The sequence below is a fragment of the Mus caroli genome, unplaced genomic scaffold (assembly GCF_978045245.1).
Source record: "Mus caroli unplaced genomic scaffold, Mus_caroli_1 scaffold_1, whole genome shotgun sequence".
NCBI lineage: Eukaryota > Metazoa > Chordata > Mammalia > Rodentia > Muridae > Mus > Mus caroli.
Window position 1 is genome coordinate 115,088,874 of NW_028227256.1, and position 17,103 is coordinate 115,105,976.

Consider the following 17,103-nt stretch of genomic DNA (forward strand, 5'->3'; position numbering starts at 1 on the left):
AGGGCTGGAGACATGGTTTACTTACTTAATGAAGTCCCTGCTACACAAGCATGAAGACCTAATTGATTTCCAGAACCCCATTAAAAAGCCAGTGACAACAGTACTGGATAAGAAGAAATAAGCATATCCATAGGATTGCTAGCCTACTGAGCAAACCGAGCAAATGAGACCCTCTCTCAAAGCAGGGAGGGAGGGAGAGAGAGAGAGAGAGAGAGAGAGAGAGAGAGAGAGGAGACACAGGGAGGGCAGGAAAGAAGAAAGAAGGATGGATGGACAAGATGGGAGTAGGGAAGGAGGAAAAAAATTTAAGAGGAAAAAGATGGACAGCTGCAGAGCAGTGGCACCAGAGATTGACCAGCATGCATGCACATATGCATGAACAAGTCTAGTAACAACCTCCATTAACAGGTACTCTGGAAACCAGATGGTAGATTTAGAACTGCAGCAATCTCAAGATGGCAAGTGGGTATGACCTCACTGAGCCATTGCCGCTTGTGTGGTGTGGGCTTATGAGTAGAGCAGTTCTTCCATCTGCAGAGAATGACACCCTGAGGGTAGTGTTTCTCCTGGCCATGGTTTTGGCTGCTTGGGCAGTTACTGCTTTGACCTCCTCAGATTGTCATTGGAGGAAGGGTCTCTGTCTCTCCCCGCTAGATCCATACAGCACAGAGCACATAGACTCTAGGACCATTTCCAACTAGTGACTGGGTCTCTAAAATCTGGCCTGGTGGCATGATGGTGACACTCATGTTTGAACAGAAGGCTTTCCACATACAGCAACTCAGGCTAAATATAATCAACTTCATTGTTCCCAGATAGGGAAGGAAGGACCAAAAAAAGCCTGCCCAGTAGTTCATAGCAGAGTAGGTGTGGACTAGGTCTTGGGTCTCTTGTGGGACAAGCTATCTTGCACCAACTTTGATTTTTAAATAACTTATCCTTAGTGAGAGTCAATGATGAAATATTGAAGTGAAATTGGTGCTGTTTTAGATCTAGGATTCAGGTATGTCCAACAAGCAGTTTGAACCTCAGGGTGGCCATAAATGAAATCCAACACACTAGATCGATCTCTCTCTCTCTCTCTCTCTCTCTCTCTCTCTCTCTCTCCCTCTCCCTCTCCGTCTCTCTCTCCCTCTCCCTCTCCCTCTCCCTCTCCCTCTCCCTCTCCCTACCTCCCTCTACCTCCTCCTCTTGTTCTTCCTTCTTGTTCTCCCTCTCCCCCTCTCCTTCCCTACCTCTGTCTATGTGTGTATGTGTCTATGTATCTTTCTCTGTGTCTCTTATTCTCTGTGATTTTTTTTATTATACTTTGTCTTATGTATGCACATGTGTATGTGTGTACAATGGGAGATAGAAGACAGTTTACTGGAAATCAGTTCTTTCCTTCCATCATGTAGAATCCAATAGTCAGACCAGACTCAGACCAGCAAGCTTCAGCAAACTTCACCTTTACCTCTGGACTCCCACTTTAAAAACAAAAAATTCAATTGTGTAGGGCTCATGTATGCATTTTGTAGATAACAGTATTAAATATGGAAATGTCAGAAGGCTACACACACCTGACAAAATACAAGCTTGGCATGAGATTAAAATGAAGGAAAGAGGCTAAAGAGATGCCTCTACGTTAGAGAACCAGCTGCTTATCCACAAGACTCAGCTTGGATTCCCAGCACCAGTACAGCAGCTCACAACCATCTGTCATTCCTGTCCCAGGGGATCTCGCATCCTCTTTTTGACCTCTGAGGGCACTAGGCATGGCATGGTGCACATACGTATGTGCAGACAAAATACCACACACATAGTTTTTATTATTGTGAAATTTCTAGTTAACTAAGCTAAGGTGATGTTTCAGCACTTACTATCCAGCTGGAACCTGTCTCTATAAGTTGGGCATCCCAATATTAAAAACCTTTACAGTGTACTCTTAAATATAAGTTAAAATTTACTACTTTTTTCTTGAGTAATGCTTTAGAAAATATGAGATTCTCTTATATAGCCCAGGAGAGGAGTGAAAAAAGTCTCCTGCTTCACCTATTTCTCAGTACTCTGTCAGCATGGGGATCTTGTAACCAGAGGTCCCATACTACTATCACAGTGACCTGAGGATGCCAACGGGACATAGTGTTCTGAGGTACTGTGTTGGCAGGCCCTCTGCTTTGCATGTCTGGGCTCACCTTGACTATGCCCTTGCCACTTCCTCCTGCAACCTCTGGCTGTCACATGGTTGAGGAGCAGCTCCAGCCCCTGTACATTTAGATTTGGAGTTTGAAAATTCTTCAAGTCTTTCTTTCGTGTGTGTGTGTGTGTGTGTGTGTGTGTGTGTGTGTGTACTTATGTATGTGTATTTGTACGTGTGTATGTGTGCACATGGAGTCAAGAAGTCACCCTTGGATGTTCTTCAAGTATTGTTCCTCTTTTATTTTGAGACGGAATCTCTCAGTGGCCTGGAACTTGACAAGTAGCTGAGGCTGGTTGGCCAGAGCAGAGAGCCCCATAGAGCCACCTGTCTCCACCTCCCCAGTTCTGGTACTAAGTGTCAGCACTCCTGGCTTTTGAATTCTTAGTGAGTGTGTGTAGGCATGCTCATGCCGCTGATACATGAGGGTGGGGTCAGAGGACAATTTCAGGAGTCAGGTCTCTCCTTCCAGTTAGGGCATCGGGATTGCACGGGAAGTGCTTTCACTGTGTGAGCCATCTTGCCAGCGCATGCCTTTCATCTTTTTTTAAATGTAGATTCTGAACATTAAACTTAAATCCTTGTGAGAGGCTTTAGCAACTGAGCCCTCTCTCTTGTTTTAACCAACCTGTCCCCTCCCCTGCTCTGATTCCTAGGGAAGAATATTTAGCTGCGCATGCAGTTCATGTGGCTATGGTAAAGGTATCATGTTTCTCTAGTCTTAGTACATTTTCCTGTGGTTATATTCAGTACATATGACCCAGACTAGCTTAGATGGGATCCATTTAGGCCCAGTTTCTATGTCTATCACCCAAAGACAATGTCTGTTTTTATGAGTGATTACCACTTGTAGGTATGCTTGTTCCAGGGGCTTCTCTTAAGGTGTGGCTTGACATTTCCCAATGGAACCCAGGCCTAGTGGGAGATGAAGAGCATGAGTCCAGGCTGACTCACAGGACTACTCTACAAGACCAGAACACCAGCCATCTTCCCTGCCCGACTCTGACTTCTCGAAACCCGACATTTAGAAACTGAAAGACGGGGCTGGTGAGATGGCTCAGTGGGTAAGAGCACCCGACTGCTCTTCCAAAGGTCCAGAGTTCAAATCCCAGCAACCACATGGTGGCTCACAACCATCTGTAATGAGATCTGACTCCCTCTTCTGGTGTGTCTGAAGACAGCTACAGTGTACTTACATATAATAAATAAATAAATCTTAAAAAAAAAAAAAAAAAAAAAAGAAACTGAAAGACATCTTAAAGGTTTCTAGAGGACCAAAGAATCAGTGGACCCTCACTGCATGAGGACCTCAGTGAAGCAGGGTTAATCACATGCATGTGCTCCCAGTGCCCCTATGGCAAGACGGGAGACAGAGGCAGGAGAATCTCTGTAAGCTCACAAGCCAGTGAGGTTATCTTACACAACCGCAAAGTGTAGGAGAAACCCTGGTGCAAACAAGGTAGGAGACAGGAATGACGCCTGAAAGTTGTCCTCTTGAGTTCCTCAGGTTCATGTGACACACACGACAGGAATTCTCTCTCTCTCTCTCTCTCTCTCTCTCTCTCTCTCTCTCTCTCTCACTCACACACGCACACACACACGCACACACACATATACCTACAAATACACAGCTGGGTGTGTAGGGTAGGCAGAGGGGGGAGAGAGAAATAGTTTACAGGGGCAGTGCTGTAGAGATGGCTCAGCAGTTAAAAACTTTCTCAGCATCCACACAACCATGAGTAGTTCCAGTTGCAGAAGTGGCCTCCCCTGGCTTTCTGAGAACACTGCATGCATATGGCACATATATGTGCATGCAGGCAAAACACTCATATAGATTCTGAACATTAAACTTAAAAAATTTAAGAGTTTTAAAAAGCTACAATTCAAAATTGGAAAGGTGGGACTGGTGGCAAGATGGCTGGTTTCCTTATCCATGAGCCAAAGTCAGCTGCTGTAGATTCTTTCCAAAAGAGCAGTGCATGCAGAACATGCTTCTGACCCATTGAAAACGTTGCCTGCAGGCAGTAACCGTCCATAAATGGCAACCTGCAGAGACTGACAGGTAGCCTTAGACCCCAGCCGAAAGCTTTGTTTTTGAAAGCTGGTATTTGTCATCATAGACATAGTCCTTTCATAGTTCCAATCTGAGGAAGTGAGCCTCTGCCAGGGCCTCACTGTCTGTTTAGTATGTAATGTTGCATTTCACATCTGTAGCACTCATGAAGTTTCTGCATGTCGTGTTAGGGTTTGCTTCAGCAAACATCTTAAAGGGCTAAGCTTGATATGGTGGCCTTTGTGATAACTTCATTCATGTGAACTCTCTTCTTCTTTTATATCTTTAGACTGATAGAGTTAGGGCTGATAGAGAATCTCTCCTTTGATCAGAGAACTGGCAGCAGGGCATGCATCAGAGGCTGTGTGAGGTATGAGAAGACTGGAAACCAGAGTCTCAGTAGAGAGTCTCAGTAAAGCCCGCTGTTCCCTCCTTCCCCCAGGGTCCACTCACATACAACCTGCATATACAGGGCTGATTGTGAATGCAGGTATAAACTTGGCAGTTTCTATATATAGCCAGGTGGGCTTTGTCTCCCAAGGGCCAGCCCCAGCTCTAGTTCTGGAAGCGGAATTGGCCAATCATTTTATTTTATTTTATTTTATTGGGGGCAGGGGATGTTTCACATTAGTCAATGTTTGTTTCTATTTACATACTTACAGAGTAAAATGTTGGCTAGGCAGAGTGGTTCATACATGCAATCTCAGTTGCCAGGAGTTGGAGGCAGGGGGATCACTTGAGCCCCAAAATTCAAGGCCAGCCTAGGCAAAATGGCATGACCCTGCTTCTTTAAAAAGTATATACAGAACCAAGGCTCTCCCTGCAGTCTGCCAGCTTCGGGTTAGTATCCTGGACTCACGTGGAGGAAGGAGAGAACTAACTTGTCCTTGGACTTCCACACACCATGGCACCATGGCATGTACCCACAAAAGAGGGCAGAGAGACAAGAAATTAAAAAAATAGTCATGTCACAGTAATGTCACCAAACATTTCTAGTTGCAAACCATAAACATCAGAATCCGGTTTTAGATGGCATGACTTATTTGAGGAAATTGAATTCTTAGCTAAATAATAACTTTTTTCTCTAGAGATTTTGTTTTTAACTCTTTTCCAGTTAAATTTTATATTTTATGACTTCAAGGAGTCAGAGAAGCAAAATGAGACAGAGCAAAGTTGCTTGACAACAGAAAGGGGAGCTTCCTGGTACTGGCTGGCTGGCCTTCCCGAGCAGTAGGGTATGTTTGATCAGTCCTTGTAACAGATACTGTGGGCAGAGTAAGCTTGTTCCTGATAGGGTATCCTCCTTCAGGTGCCAATTAACATTCTCAGCCGGCCCTATCTCCACAGCCTGTGCTCAGGAATGACCCTCTGCACCCTGCTGGCATCAGAGCAACCCAGGAACCTACAACTCATTACACCTCTGTGGACCTTGCTTTTTCTTATCTGGTCGCCCCAGGCTACCAGAGTAGAGGGTTATCTGTGTCTTCTAGTTCCAGGGTAATAGCCTCAATATTAAGTGGCTACTGAGTAACAAACCTAAATCCTCAAAGATGCTAAATCTCTAGTTTCCCATGGGCCCAATCTTAGGATTTGACCAGAAGCCCTGTTTCCTTTGGAAATTCTTGCTTTTTTAATAAACAGACAAAATCAGAAGCCTAGATAGCATCATTGTGTAGTTCCTAGTTGTCGAGACAGCAACTGCTGGGACACAGACTTCTCTAATGACTGTTTTATCACTGTGTAAGCCACGTGGGAGGAGGACACAACAGCCTTCAAGTCTGTAGTGTGTGAGTTCATTACAGCAAAGATCACTGTATGGTTCCTAGCAAGGAGCACTAAGAACTTGGAGCTGGCTGGAAAGATTGGGTTAGACAGCCAGGACAGCAAGGTGAACAGGAGAAAGAAAACTGGCTGAGAGCCGGTGCAGCATGGAGTGGGATGGGCGGGCATAGAAGGTACCCAGGTTGAAGCCCACTGCAGGGGAATGCAGGGGCTCACCAAGTCAGGGAGCCAGTGCAGTTGCCATCCTAGTGGGCCAAGCCCAGTGTCCTTCCTGTGGATGGTACTACCGCTCCCGCTGCTACTGTTGAGGGGCAGAATAAGTTGGTACTGGTAAGTTGACCCTGAGAGCCATGCCACCTGCCCCTTAGCTGACACCTGGCCTTAAGCTGTGCAGCTCTGGAAGGCAGCTGCTTTGGATGGCAGAGCTTTACCTTGGAGGCAGAAGATTGGTTTGCACAGAGCTCACAGGCTGTGGCCAGACATGTCTCTGAGGCTTCCTGATGTCTAGGAGTGTTACAGGTGTCCTTCCCTGTGGTATTCATATTGGTGAGGTGAGGTGAGGTGGCTATGTCCCCTTCACCTTCTCCTGTTGAAGAAAGTATGCTAACTTAAAATAGAAGAAAAGGTATTAATTTCTTTATTTACTTTGTGTGTGACACACATAACACAATACAGTAAATGTAATTGAACTGCATTTCATTGACTGATCCAAGAGGCCATTTAAATTCAACTTAAAAAAAAAAAAAAAAAAACCTCTATCTAAATTATTGTAAAAATGACTTGTATCCCTGGGGTGCTGCCTGCTTTCAGTTTGTTGTGTGTGTGCTTTCTGTGGCTAGGCCAGCATCGGCATTGGACTGGAAAGCACTGTGATTTTTTTAGAGATGGACAGTGGACTTAGGAATGCGAGATTACTCCATAGCTCAGCACCTCTATAGGGTTGGGCCTATATCTGCCACTCCCCACCCCACCCTCCTAGAGCCCCTCCCACTCTTCACAGTTTGCCCCTGCCATCCCCAATCTACCCAATGAGTAGGTCAGTCTCTTGTTTGTGTGTGTGTGTGTGTGTGTGTGTGTGTGTGTGTGTGATGCATGCTGCAGTGACTCCACAGAGCTCAGAGGACAATGTAGGGAACAGTTCTCTCTCCCAAGTAGATACCAGGGAGTAAACATGGATCCTCAAGCTTGGCAGTAACGCACTCACTGGCCAGGGCTGCACAGGTCTTGGCTTCCCTTCTGAGCAGTTTTGAAGCCCCTATCAGTAGGTGTGCTTTTTTTTTTTTTTCTTCAGAGAAAAATGCTCATCAGGTTCGGATGAGTGATAAGATTTTATAAACCAAAACAACTCTCCACCCAGTCCTTCTTATAATTTCCCTGATGGGAACAACAACCACAGACATGGGAAGAGTTTACCTCAGCATCTGCTGACTGAGGGAACAGAACCAGGCCAGAGCAGCCTCAGGAGCCAGAGCTTTCCTAGTCTCTCCCATTTCCACTCTAAGTCCCAGCTCCTGGCTATGTTGTTTTGGGACATTACTCTTTCATTATAGTTTGTTGTTGCTGATTATTATTATAGACAAGTTTTCTCTGTGTATCCTTGGCTGACTTGGAATTCCCTGTTGTAGAGCAGGCTAGTCTGAAACTCAGAGAAATTTGCCTGCCTCTGCCTCTAGGAGTGCTGGGATTAAAGACATTTGTAACCACACCCAGCTCCCTTGTTATTCTACTGTACACAAGACTCCTTGTCTGCTGTATTTGTTGACACCTTTCTGGCAAGTTCCAGAAGGTGGCATCAGCATGTCTTTAGCTTCCAAATAATCCAGGAGCTAAGCTTCAGGTGCCTGGGAGGTGCTCTTGGGTTCTAGCCATCATTGTTTTTGGATGCCTGCTATCTATATATCTATCTTTCTCTCTCTCTCTCTCTCTCTTTCTTTATTTCTTTCTTTTTTCTTTTTTTTTTTTTTTTTGTAATGCATCCAGTTCTGCTGCATCTGAGACAGAGCCAAATCAAACTTAGTGCACTCCAAACACGCAGTCCAAATGTCAAGAACTTCTATGCCCTAAAATTAAGAAACCTAATCTTTATGCAAACACTCATCAGTATTTTGAGTCATGATCACATTTCCTTAAAAAGCTGGGTGTGCAGGAAGATCAAGAGATCAAGACCAGCATGGGCCACAGAGCTAGCTCCTCATTGCACAAACATCTGTGAAACAACTACATGTGTCAGTTACCTTTTTCTAGCGAAACACTTCCATCCTTAACAGTGAAGAGAAAGTTTCGTTTCTAACCAGACAGAAACAAAATCAGAATATAGATGGAGTCTGTCCACTGAGAAGTCAGCTGTAACCCTAATGGGGGGCTCTATATGCCCCCCCTTTTAAAACACCTACAGCACCAACAGCCTCTTTGTCTACTGAGAAACTACCTTTCTGTCCTTCTGTTGCCTGTGTTTGCTTTTGCTCTCTGTTTGCTTACATTATAACCTTGCTTCTTATGTTACAGAGAACACAGGGCAGAACCTAAAGTTTACCCTGATACAGGCAGCCTGCCAAAGCCAGGTTTTGGCATATGGAGGGAAGTCAGAACACTACCTTCTCTGCCAAACCAGTGCCTGTCCTGGCGAGCTTTCTGTCACCCCGGGGGAAAGAGAGGCCTTCAATGGCTCATCCTCGTGTGCAGTCCCTGGCAGTTGCTGTCCAGTTTCCAGAAGCCCAGTGTACCCTGTTGTTGAAGTGCTTCGTGCCCACACCTTCTAGAATGTCTTGGGACATCTGGATGTCCCAAGATGCTACTGCTGGAGCGAGATTCACTTCAGCAGAGCTGAAAGGGTGTGCTCCCAGCATCTCACAGCACAGTGATTCACTTGAACCTGCTCAGGGGGAAGGGAGCATGGGCGTCTTCTCACTGTGAGATGCCTGAGGATGTGGCTTCTCTTGAGGCTAACTGGCAGAGGCTGGGGCCTGACTCTGTCTTCAAGTCTGTTTGTTCTAATCTGCCCCTGGTGAGATCTTCAGTTCTAGTTGCCACACATCAGTGCACTTAGATCAACCACATCTAAGTCTAAATCACTGTTTCTGGGCTGGTGATGTAACTGATGGTTGAGCGCTTCTTGGGCATGTATGAAGGCCCAGGTTCAGTCCTCCAAACCAGCACTGCAGCAACAACAAAGACAACACCGTGGCTGCAGTCAGTCCCACATCGTTCCCTCCAGTGTCCCGTGGCAGCTGGGCATGGTGAATTTTTGAAACACTGAACTAGTGTCTTCACAGCAGCCTTGCTGCTGGGCCAAGTTGAAAAGAAAGGCCAGTTTCCCACCATAGGCCTTGCTGTGTGCACATCTAGCCCAGCTCTCCCCAGCAAGCTCTTGCACTATAGCCTTAAAGCAACCCATGGGTAGAGAAGGAAACTGAGGGATGATGGGAACCCTCCCCCTTTCCCCTTTTCAGACAACTGGTTGCTAGGGAAATAACCTGGGACTAATCTTTTTCCAAAGAACTAATTTATTATGTTTGGTATATAGCCTAAGATGTATTACCTTATTATATAGTTCGTGTGTGTGTGTGAGAGTTATATGTTGGTGGCATGTGTGCCACGATGCACTTGTAGTAGAGATCAAAGGACAGCTCTGAGGAGTCAGTTCTTGCCCTCCACTGGATTGAATTCAGGTCATTATTCTTAGCAGTTGGCTCTTTTAACCACCTGATCCATCTTACGCGCCCACTCCTCAAGTTTTTCGTGGCTTTATTTCGTAAGGCCCAGGTTAATTGTGTCTTGCTTCCTCCTCATGTTCTGGGATCTCTGCTCTCCAGAACATAGCAACTCCAGATCCGTTCTTTTAGATGTGTGTTGGTTACTTTTCTCAATGCTTTGACAGCGCATCTGTCAAAAACAACTTACAGGAGAAGGGGTTTATCTCGGCTAACAGTTTGGGGGTACAGTCCACATGGCAGGGAAAGCACGGTGACAGGAGAATGGGGCAGCTGGTCACACTGCATCTGCTGTCAGAAATTAGACAGGTGAATGCTGGTGTCACAGGGCCCCAGGGTCCTAATCTTTCAGGGCAGACATTCTCTACTGTGGTAATAATCACCTGAGTGGTCCCCCTCTCAGACAGCACCCCTGGGGAAGCCTGAGAAGCCATGTTGCTAAGGAGATCTGAAGGTGGTGGGTGCGACTGTGCACCTGTAAGTACATAGTGGGGAACACGTTTGGAGATCACCCTGCCAAGGTGTTGGCCCAGACCTCCAAGCCCATACTACCTTGATCGACACCCAGGTTGCTCTTCATTTTTCTTAAAGTGTTTCAGGAAGTGTATCACTGTATTTATCTTCTGGAGCAGGACAGGAGTGTGCATTTGGTTCTTTTCAAAACTCTTGAAGCGGGCAGCACTCACTCTGCGGTCCTGTGTTTCAGGTGGTGAGAGCGGCCGAGGAAGCTGCATCCACGCTAGCCAGCTCAATCCACCCAGAGCAGTGCATCAAAGTGCTGTGTCCAATCATCCAGACAGCCGACTACCCCATCAACCTGGCTGCTATCAAGATGCAGACAAAGGTGGTGGAGAGGATCACCAAGGAGTCCTTGCTGCAGCTCCTCGTCGACATCATCCCCGGCCTGCTGCAGGTATGCATCCTGTGAGGCCCCACTCAGGCTGCTCAACACAAAGTGGCAGCAGAGTGAAAGCCACAGCAATGGTGCTCTCCTTGGAACCTTTATCTTTTTTTATTTATTTAAAAGGTGGTTTGTTAGCTTTTGGGTTTTGGCTTGGTTTTTTTGAGACAGGGTTTCTCTGTGTAGCCCTGGCTGTCCTGGAACTCACTGTGTAGACCAGGCTGGCCTCAAACTCAGAGACCCACCTTCTCTCCTGAATGCTGGCATTAATGGTCTGAGCTACCACCACAGACTTGTTAGCATATTGTAACCTTTTTATACATAGGTATTTCATCATATTTTCTTCTCTTCTTCTCCTGAGTTTCCCCTTCTACTCCCCTCTTCCACTTTCATGTTTGTTTGTTTGTTTTTAATTTACTTTTTGCTAGCTTGTTTTTAAAAACCCAGGCTTTGTACAATGTTTTATAGCTGGTGCTTGTTTTAATATATTAACAAGAACACACAACTACTAGTGACTACACTAGAAATCCATTTATATTTCTTGACAACCTGGTGAGTTTCATAAGGGTTGTTTACAGAAGTGTGGGTGAGGGGTTATTTACAGGAAAACGAGCACCTTGCCAGTTGCTGGACCACTGAAGAAAATGCCTCTCTCTTTCCCAGCAACAATTAACTGCCTGTAGATACTTGGATGAGGGGTCAGCGGCCTCGAGTTCCCTTCTCTTATCCTGTGACACGATGTTGACAGCTCATTCTTGCACACTTACTACTTCATTTTAGCTTACTTGCTCCTGTGTGCAGCAGAAGCTAACCAATAGCCCAGGTCAGAAGGAATGAATCTTCTGGCAGTGTAAACACATGTTGTTCATTGCTTCCACAAACACTTGTGGCATCCTGTGGATGCCCTGGGCCAAGGGGACCAATGGAGAGTACCCCTGCATCCTTTGCTCTCCTGTGTCTGTGTTTGCTGGGGCTCTCCTACACAAGAGGCAGTATGGAGGGCAGGCCCTGCTGCTCCAGATGCTTCTCAGCTTGCTATGACATATGGTAGGGCCACATAGAAGCTGCAGGCAACAGGGTCCTATGCTATGTCTGCTATATCACATAGAAAGGGCCACCAGTGAAGAAAGGTAGAGAAACTAGCTTCCCATTTCATGCATGCAGCTGTTTGCTGTTTGCCAGCATTTGTTTGGACTTCCTGTTAAAGACTAGACTATCCCACACAGAGGGAAAGACAGATAGTCACACAGTTCCCAGGGCTATCTGTATAGTGTGTGTGTGTATGTGTGTGTGTGTGTGTGTGTGTGTGTGTGTGTGTGTGTGAATTCATCTGTCTGGCATGTTTGTTGGTCAGAGAACTTGGACTCCATTTTTCCCTTACACCTTGTGAGTCCTGGGTATTACTTTTAGGTTATCAAGCTTGGTAGTCCATGTCTTTGCCTGCTGAACCTTCTCCCCAGCCTTCTCTTTCCTTTTAAGCATTTCTGCTCAAGCAGATTGTTCCACCACCAGGAGGAATCTGGACTAGGCTCCCCAGGGATCTTCTCTTCCCATTCCTCCTCCCTTTTGCCATCTGTAGTGTCAGCACCTGTGACAAAGCAACCCACCTGGTACCCATGCCCTCCTGCCCCTGCATGACACTTATGCAGCTGCTTATTTTTGACCCTCTAAGGCAGAAGCTCTCTGAATCCACTCGCAGATCTGTGATCTCTGTGGTTGTTACTGCTGAGTCCAGGGTTGCGCTCCAAGGGCATCTGTGGAAGTGCTGAAGCACTGACTGGGAGGCATAGCTTTGATCTGACTTCATCTCCGTGTTCCCTCTTGGCTCTCTAGGGTTACGACAACACCGAGAGCAGTGTACGGAAAGCCAGTGTGTTTTGCTTAGTGGCAATCTATTCCGTAATCGGAGAAGATCTGAAACCTCACCTCGCACAGCTCACGGGGAGCAAGGTATGTATAGTATTACCTGCTGTTGCCTGCACCTGAGCCGCCAGCTCATCCTGAGCCCTTGGTGACAACCCTTTTCACTGGGTGTGTTTAACTGACTTTGCAGAAGGCATTTTTCCTAAGGTGAAAATGGCTGGCTCTGCAGTAAAGTCAGGGGAAGGCAGTGCTGATGGCACACCACAGGCTATTCTAACTGGCTTTGAAAAGACCACCTGACTTCCAGCACATTTACTAAAGGAAGAAAACCTTGGTCAGAAGCCAGGTCTCCCCCGCCCTCACGCTCCACATAATCACTAAAGAAACTGACCTCAGGGTAGGCAAGTTGATTCAATGGGTAAAATACCAGCCATGAAGCCTGATAGCCTGGGTTCCATCCCTGGAACTGCATAAAGGTGGAAGGAGAGATGTGGCCTCCATGTGCATTCTGTGGCATGTACGTATGCACGCACACACAAGATCGCCTCATCCTTGAACGAATTGCTGAATTGGAGTCGAGTGCCCAGTAGACATGAGCAGCAGAATGTCCACTGAGCCTGCTGCTCCCCAGGCCCTGCTCCATACACTTGACATACCAGGGTGTGGAGCAGGGACCCAAGGGCACATGGCCCTACTCTTTGTGAGAGGAATTTCCAGTGAGTGTATTTGAAGTTTAACACAGTTGGGGAGTACCAGAGCCTCACTTCCCCAGAATTCAGGCACCTCTGTGCCCAGCCCCAGGACAGGATTCCCAAGGACCAAGAGTGGCCATTCCCTCCAGCCTGCCAGGGTGCACACTGACCACTACAAATATACTGCTCCCTGACTGAGAAGAAATGTGTAGGCCAGTGCTTCCTTTCAGGTCAGCCGCCACTTTGACACCACTGGAATGCATCCAAGGTGGCGCTGGCCTCTTCCCCATCAACCCTGGGGATGCTTATGAAAGCTCACTTGTGTGATATCAGAAGTTTGGTAGCATGCGACCCCAATCACCATCTAGATGTCAGTAGCTCGTTATCCTTAGTGGCTCTACACATGGTCGGATGTCCCTGAAGACAAAACCATCCACAGTTGGAGAACACTAGACCAGAGGAGATACTCTGTCCAGACATATGGACAGAGGCAGCAGAAGCAAGTGAGGCTACGTCAGGATAGGGCCAGGGAGTGTTTGTTTAGCAGGCACTGTGCTCCATTCCACCTGAGCACTGCACAAACCAGCGGGGTTTGGTGGGTTTCACGTGTAACCTAGTTCTCAGGAGGTGAGAGAAGAAGGATCAGTTCATCTTCAACTACATAAGGAGTTAAAGGCAGCCTAAGTTAGATGAGATGATGGGTGGGTGGGTGGGTGGATGGATGGATGGATGGATGGATGGATGGACGGACGGATGGTTGGGTAGATGGATGATATTGAAAGCTAGCCTGAGTTACATGAGATTCTAGATTGATAGATGGATTGATGGATTGATTTGCCTTACCTGAACATAGACAGATTGCTTGGTTGGCCTTACCTGGTCTTCATGTTCTCCCACTTCCCTCCTGCCAGGACCTGATCAGATACTTTTTCGGGTTTTTTTGTTTTTTGGGTTATTTTGAAGACAGGGTTTTTTGATGTAACACTGTCTGTCCTAAAACTTACTCTATAGACCATACTGGCTTCAAACTCTGATCCAATAGCCTCTGCCTCATAGGTGCTGGAATTAAAGGTATGTGACACAACACCTGGCGCTGATTGCTTTTTTTATCTGTTAATGAAAAAAGGTAGTCTCTGTGAGACCAAGAGCTGTCCTCCTCTCTCCCTTAGCCTCCACAGGGATTCATATGTGGCTTGGCTACACTGAGCACCATCAAGGCCCTGTTTATAAAGGAGTTGGAATTACACATGAATTAATCCAAAAATATTACCCAGCCCTTTCTGACATAAATGTTTTACACATGTCTCTTCCCTCATGTAGGTTAGATTCTTGCTCTGTTAATTGAGCCTTGGTTCTCACAGTTTTTCATTTTAAGGAATAAATTTGCCTTTTTGTTGTTTCCTGGGATCTTGGGGTCCCTTTGCAGAGACCATGTCCACATCCACAGTCATGAAACTCTTGATCAGCATTCCTGGGAGAGTTTTAGATTTTAAACTCTTAAATCTCCTAGATTCAGGTTTGTGATTCACGTGGGTGGTTTTTATTCTTCTTCCCATCCTGTCTGCCCTGGCTGTGCTCCTACCCCAAGCATTGCTTCTGCTTCGCTGTCATGCCATAAGTATACAATTTTATATTCCCATGTCAGCTCCAGGAACCACACATGAGAGAAGAAAGATTAGACTTTCCAAGACTGGCTTAATTCCCTTAATATGGTTATGTCCAGTTGCACCCATTTTCCTGCAAATGACACAACTTTGTTATGCTTTATGGCTGAAAAAAAATCTATTGTGTCTGTGAAGCATGTTGTCTTTATGATTCCTCTGCTAATGATGCTCAGCTGGCTCCATTTGAGTGGCACTTCTGCCTGTGGTGTTAGGTAAGGTTAAAGTTCATTCTGTTGCAGATAGCTGTCCATCTGCCAGCACCAGTGGCTATAAAGATAATCCTCTTCCCTCAGTCTTGACACTGTTGTCAAAACCCCTGAGCATCTCTGTGAAGGTTTCCTTCTGCAGTTCTGTGCCATTCACTGACAAGCCAAGTATCTACATAAGTCTTCATGCCAGTACCATGTGGTTGGCTTTGATTTTCTTTGTATTGATTTGTAGGTTTTGCTGGGATGTGTGTGTGTGTGTGTGAGTGTGTGTGCGTGCACTCGTGATGTGACATGCATGTGACTTGGCTCATTTGTGGAAATCACAGGACATGTTCAGTTGGTTCTCTCCTACCATATGGGTCCCAAGAATCAAGCTCAGATGGCTCAGGAAAAGTGCTTTAATCCACTGAGCCATCTCACTGACCCCAAAGGTTTGGGATTTTTGAGTTAAGCTTAACATATATTTATTTATTTATTTAGCTTTTTGCAGTGCTGGGGAAAACAAAACCAAGGCTTTGCTAGGCTTTGTAGGGTCAACCACGATAACCTCGGGTGTGGCTAGCATCAGTAGATGTCTGTAGGAGGGAACCTGGGGGACAGAGCAGCTACAGCACAGGTGTGGAGGTCATCAGGGGCTTTATCCCTATGCCATGTTGGCTCTGCCCCTATGCGCCTTCCTCAGCAGCCCCTTCAGCCCATCGTTCATGTCACTTGAAGTTCTCACTGTGTCCCTGACCTCCTTGCCTAGTCAACAGCACACCATTGGTGTTTGCTAGATGAACCCCAGGCAGAACTTGTAGGTCCCAACTGATTTCTGACAGTCAGCGGATTGTTGGCCTCTCTTCTCCTACTTGCTGACTTCTCCCTGTTCACTCATCTCTGTCTTCTTCTCTCTGCAGATGAAGCTGCTGAACTTATATATAAAGAGAGCCCAGACAACCAACAGCAACAGCAGCTCTTCCTCTGATGTGTCCACACACAGCTAGTGGCCGTGCCAGTCTGTGCAGAACATACATTGGTGGTGCCTCTGAGAAGCTCCATCAGCTGCCCAGTCCATTCAAGGAGGCCGCACATAATTTATTACAATCAGTATTTTGGTCCCTTCCAGCTTTTGTGTAGAATTTTGCTGGTATTGAATGTAACGGAAGCAAGGCCTGGGGACTGAGAAATGAAGAGCCATACTTGCACGTGTCTGCACCACCTGCTGACATCACCAAACCATGGAGGGCACAGCTCTTAGAATCCAGAGCTCTCTAGCCAGTGCTTGGTACACAGTAGCATATTTTTCAGTCCATACAGACTTGGGGGTGGTTTGGGGTATTGCTGTGTGTTCTTTATGCTTATGTTCTTAGAGTATGGTCAGATGGGACAAGACCCCCTCCTGCCTTCTACATGACACGGAAAAAGGTTGTGTGTTCTTTAGGGTGTATCTTAGAGTTCTCAAAGTGGAACTGCAGTCTGGGCCAGAAAAGGACAGCAACCTGGAGCTGGCCTCACAGCAAACACGAGGGGTTGGTTCTCGTGCAGAGGGAGCCAACTTCCCTGCCTTGGGAATAGAATCAGTAATGCCACCAAAGTTCTCATGGTTGCATTAAAGAAAAGGTGACTGTAAAATGCCAAGATTGGAACCAGACTTATATTATGTGTCCTGGGAAGCGCTGGCCAAACCTCTTGAAACAACTAAGGTAGAATTTGGCTAAATAGATTTTAAATAAAATTCTTAAGCCAAATGACAATTCTTAATGCAATCATGCAAACTTTCCTAGGCTTTCCTAGCCTTGGATGTGGTGTCCTCCTGCCTCAGCCTCCCATGTGCTGGGGTTACTGACAGGGGCCACGTGCCCAGCAAAAGCTTGTTTGCGGTGTTAGTTTTCGAAAAGCATGTGCTCTTCTAGTGCAGAGCCCACTGTAACTACCAGGGCTGAGAGCAGAGGCTGAGCTGGCGAGTTCTCTAGCACTCTGCTTCTCTGACCCTCCAAATGGTAAGAGTCAGGCATGGTGGCACATGCCTTTAATCCCAGCACTCAACAGACAGAAGCAGGCAGATCTCTGC

The 17,103-nt window shown here is 46.4% G+C and overlaps 1 protein-coding gene across 33 annotated transcripts in view; it reads left to right on the top strand.

Moving 5' to 3' along the window:
- Clasp1 (cytoplasmic linker associated protein 1) overlaps nucleotides 1-16,774 on the top strand; it is a 207,252-nt gene extending 190,478 nt beyond the window's left edge. For all 33 annotated transcript variants that reach the window (XM_085840302.1, XM_085840310.1, XM_085840351.1 and 30 more), the window contains 3 exons: nucleotides 10,428-10,634; nucleotides 12,456-12,572; nucleotides 15,950-16,774. In XM_085840302.1, coding sequence (XP_085696428.1) covers nucleotides 10,428-10,634; nucleotides 12,456-12,572; nucleotides 15,950-16,036 — 411 coding nt within the window. In that variant the 3' untranslated portion in view covers nucleotides 16,037-16,774. The remainder of the gene's footprint in view (nucleotides 1-10,427; nucleotides 10,635-12,455; nucleotides 12,573-15,949) is intronic.
- The last annotated feature ends 329 nt before the right edge of the window (nucleotides 16,775-17,103 follow it).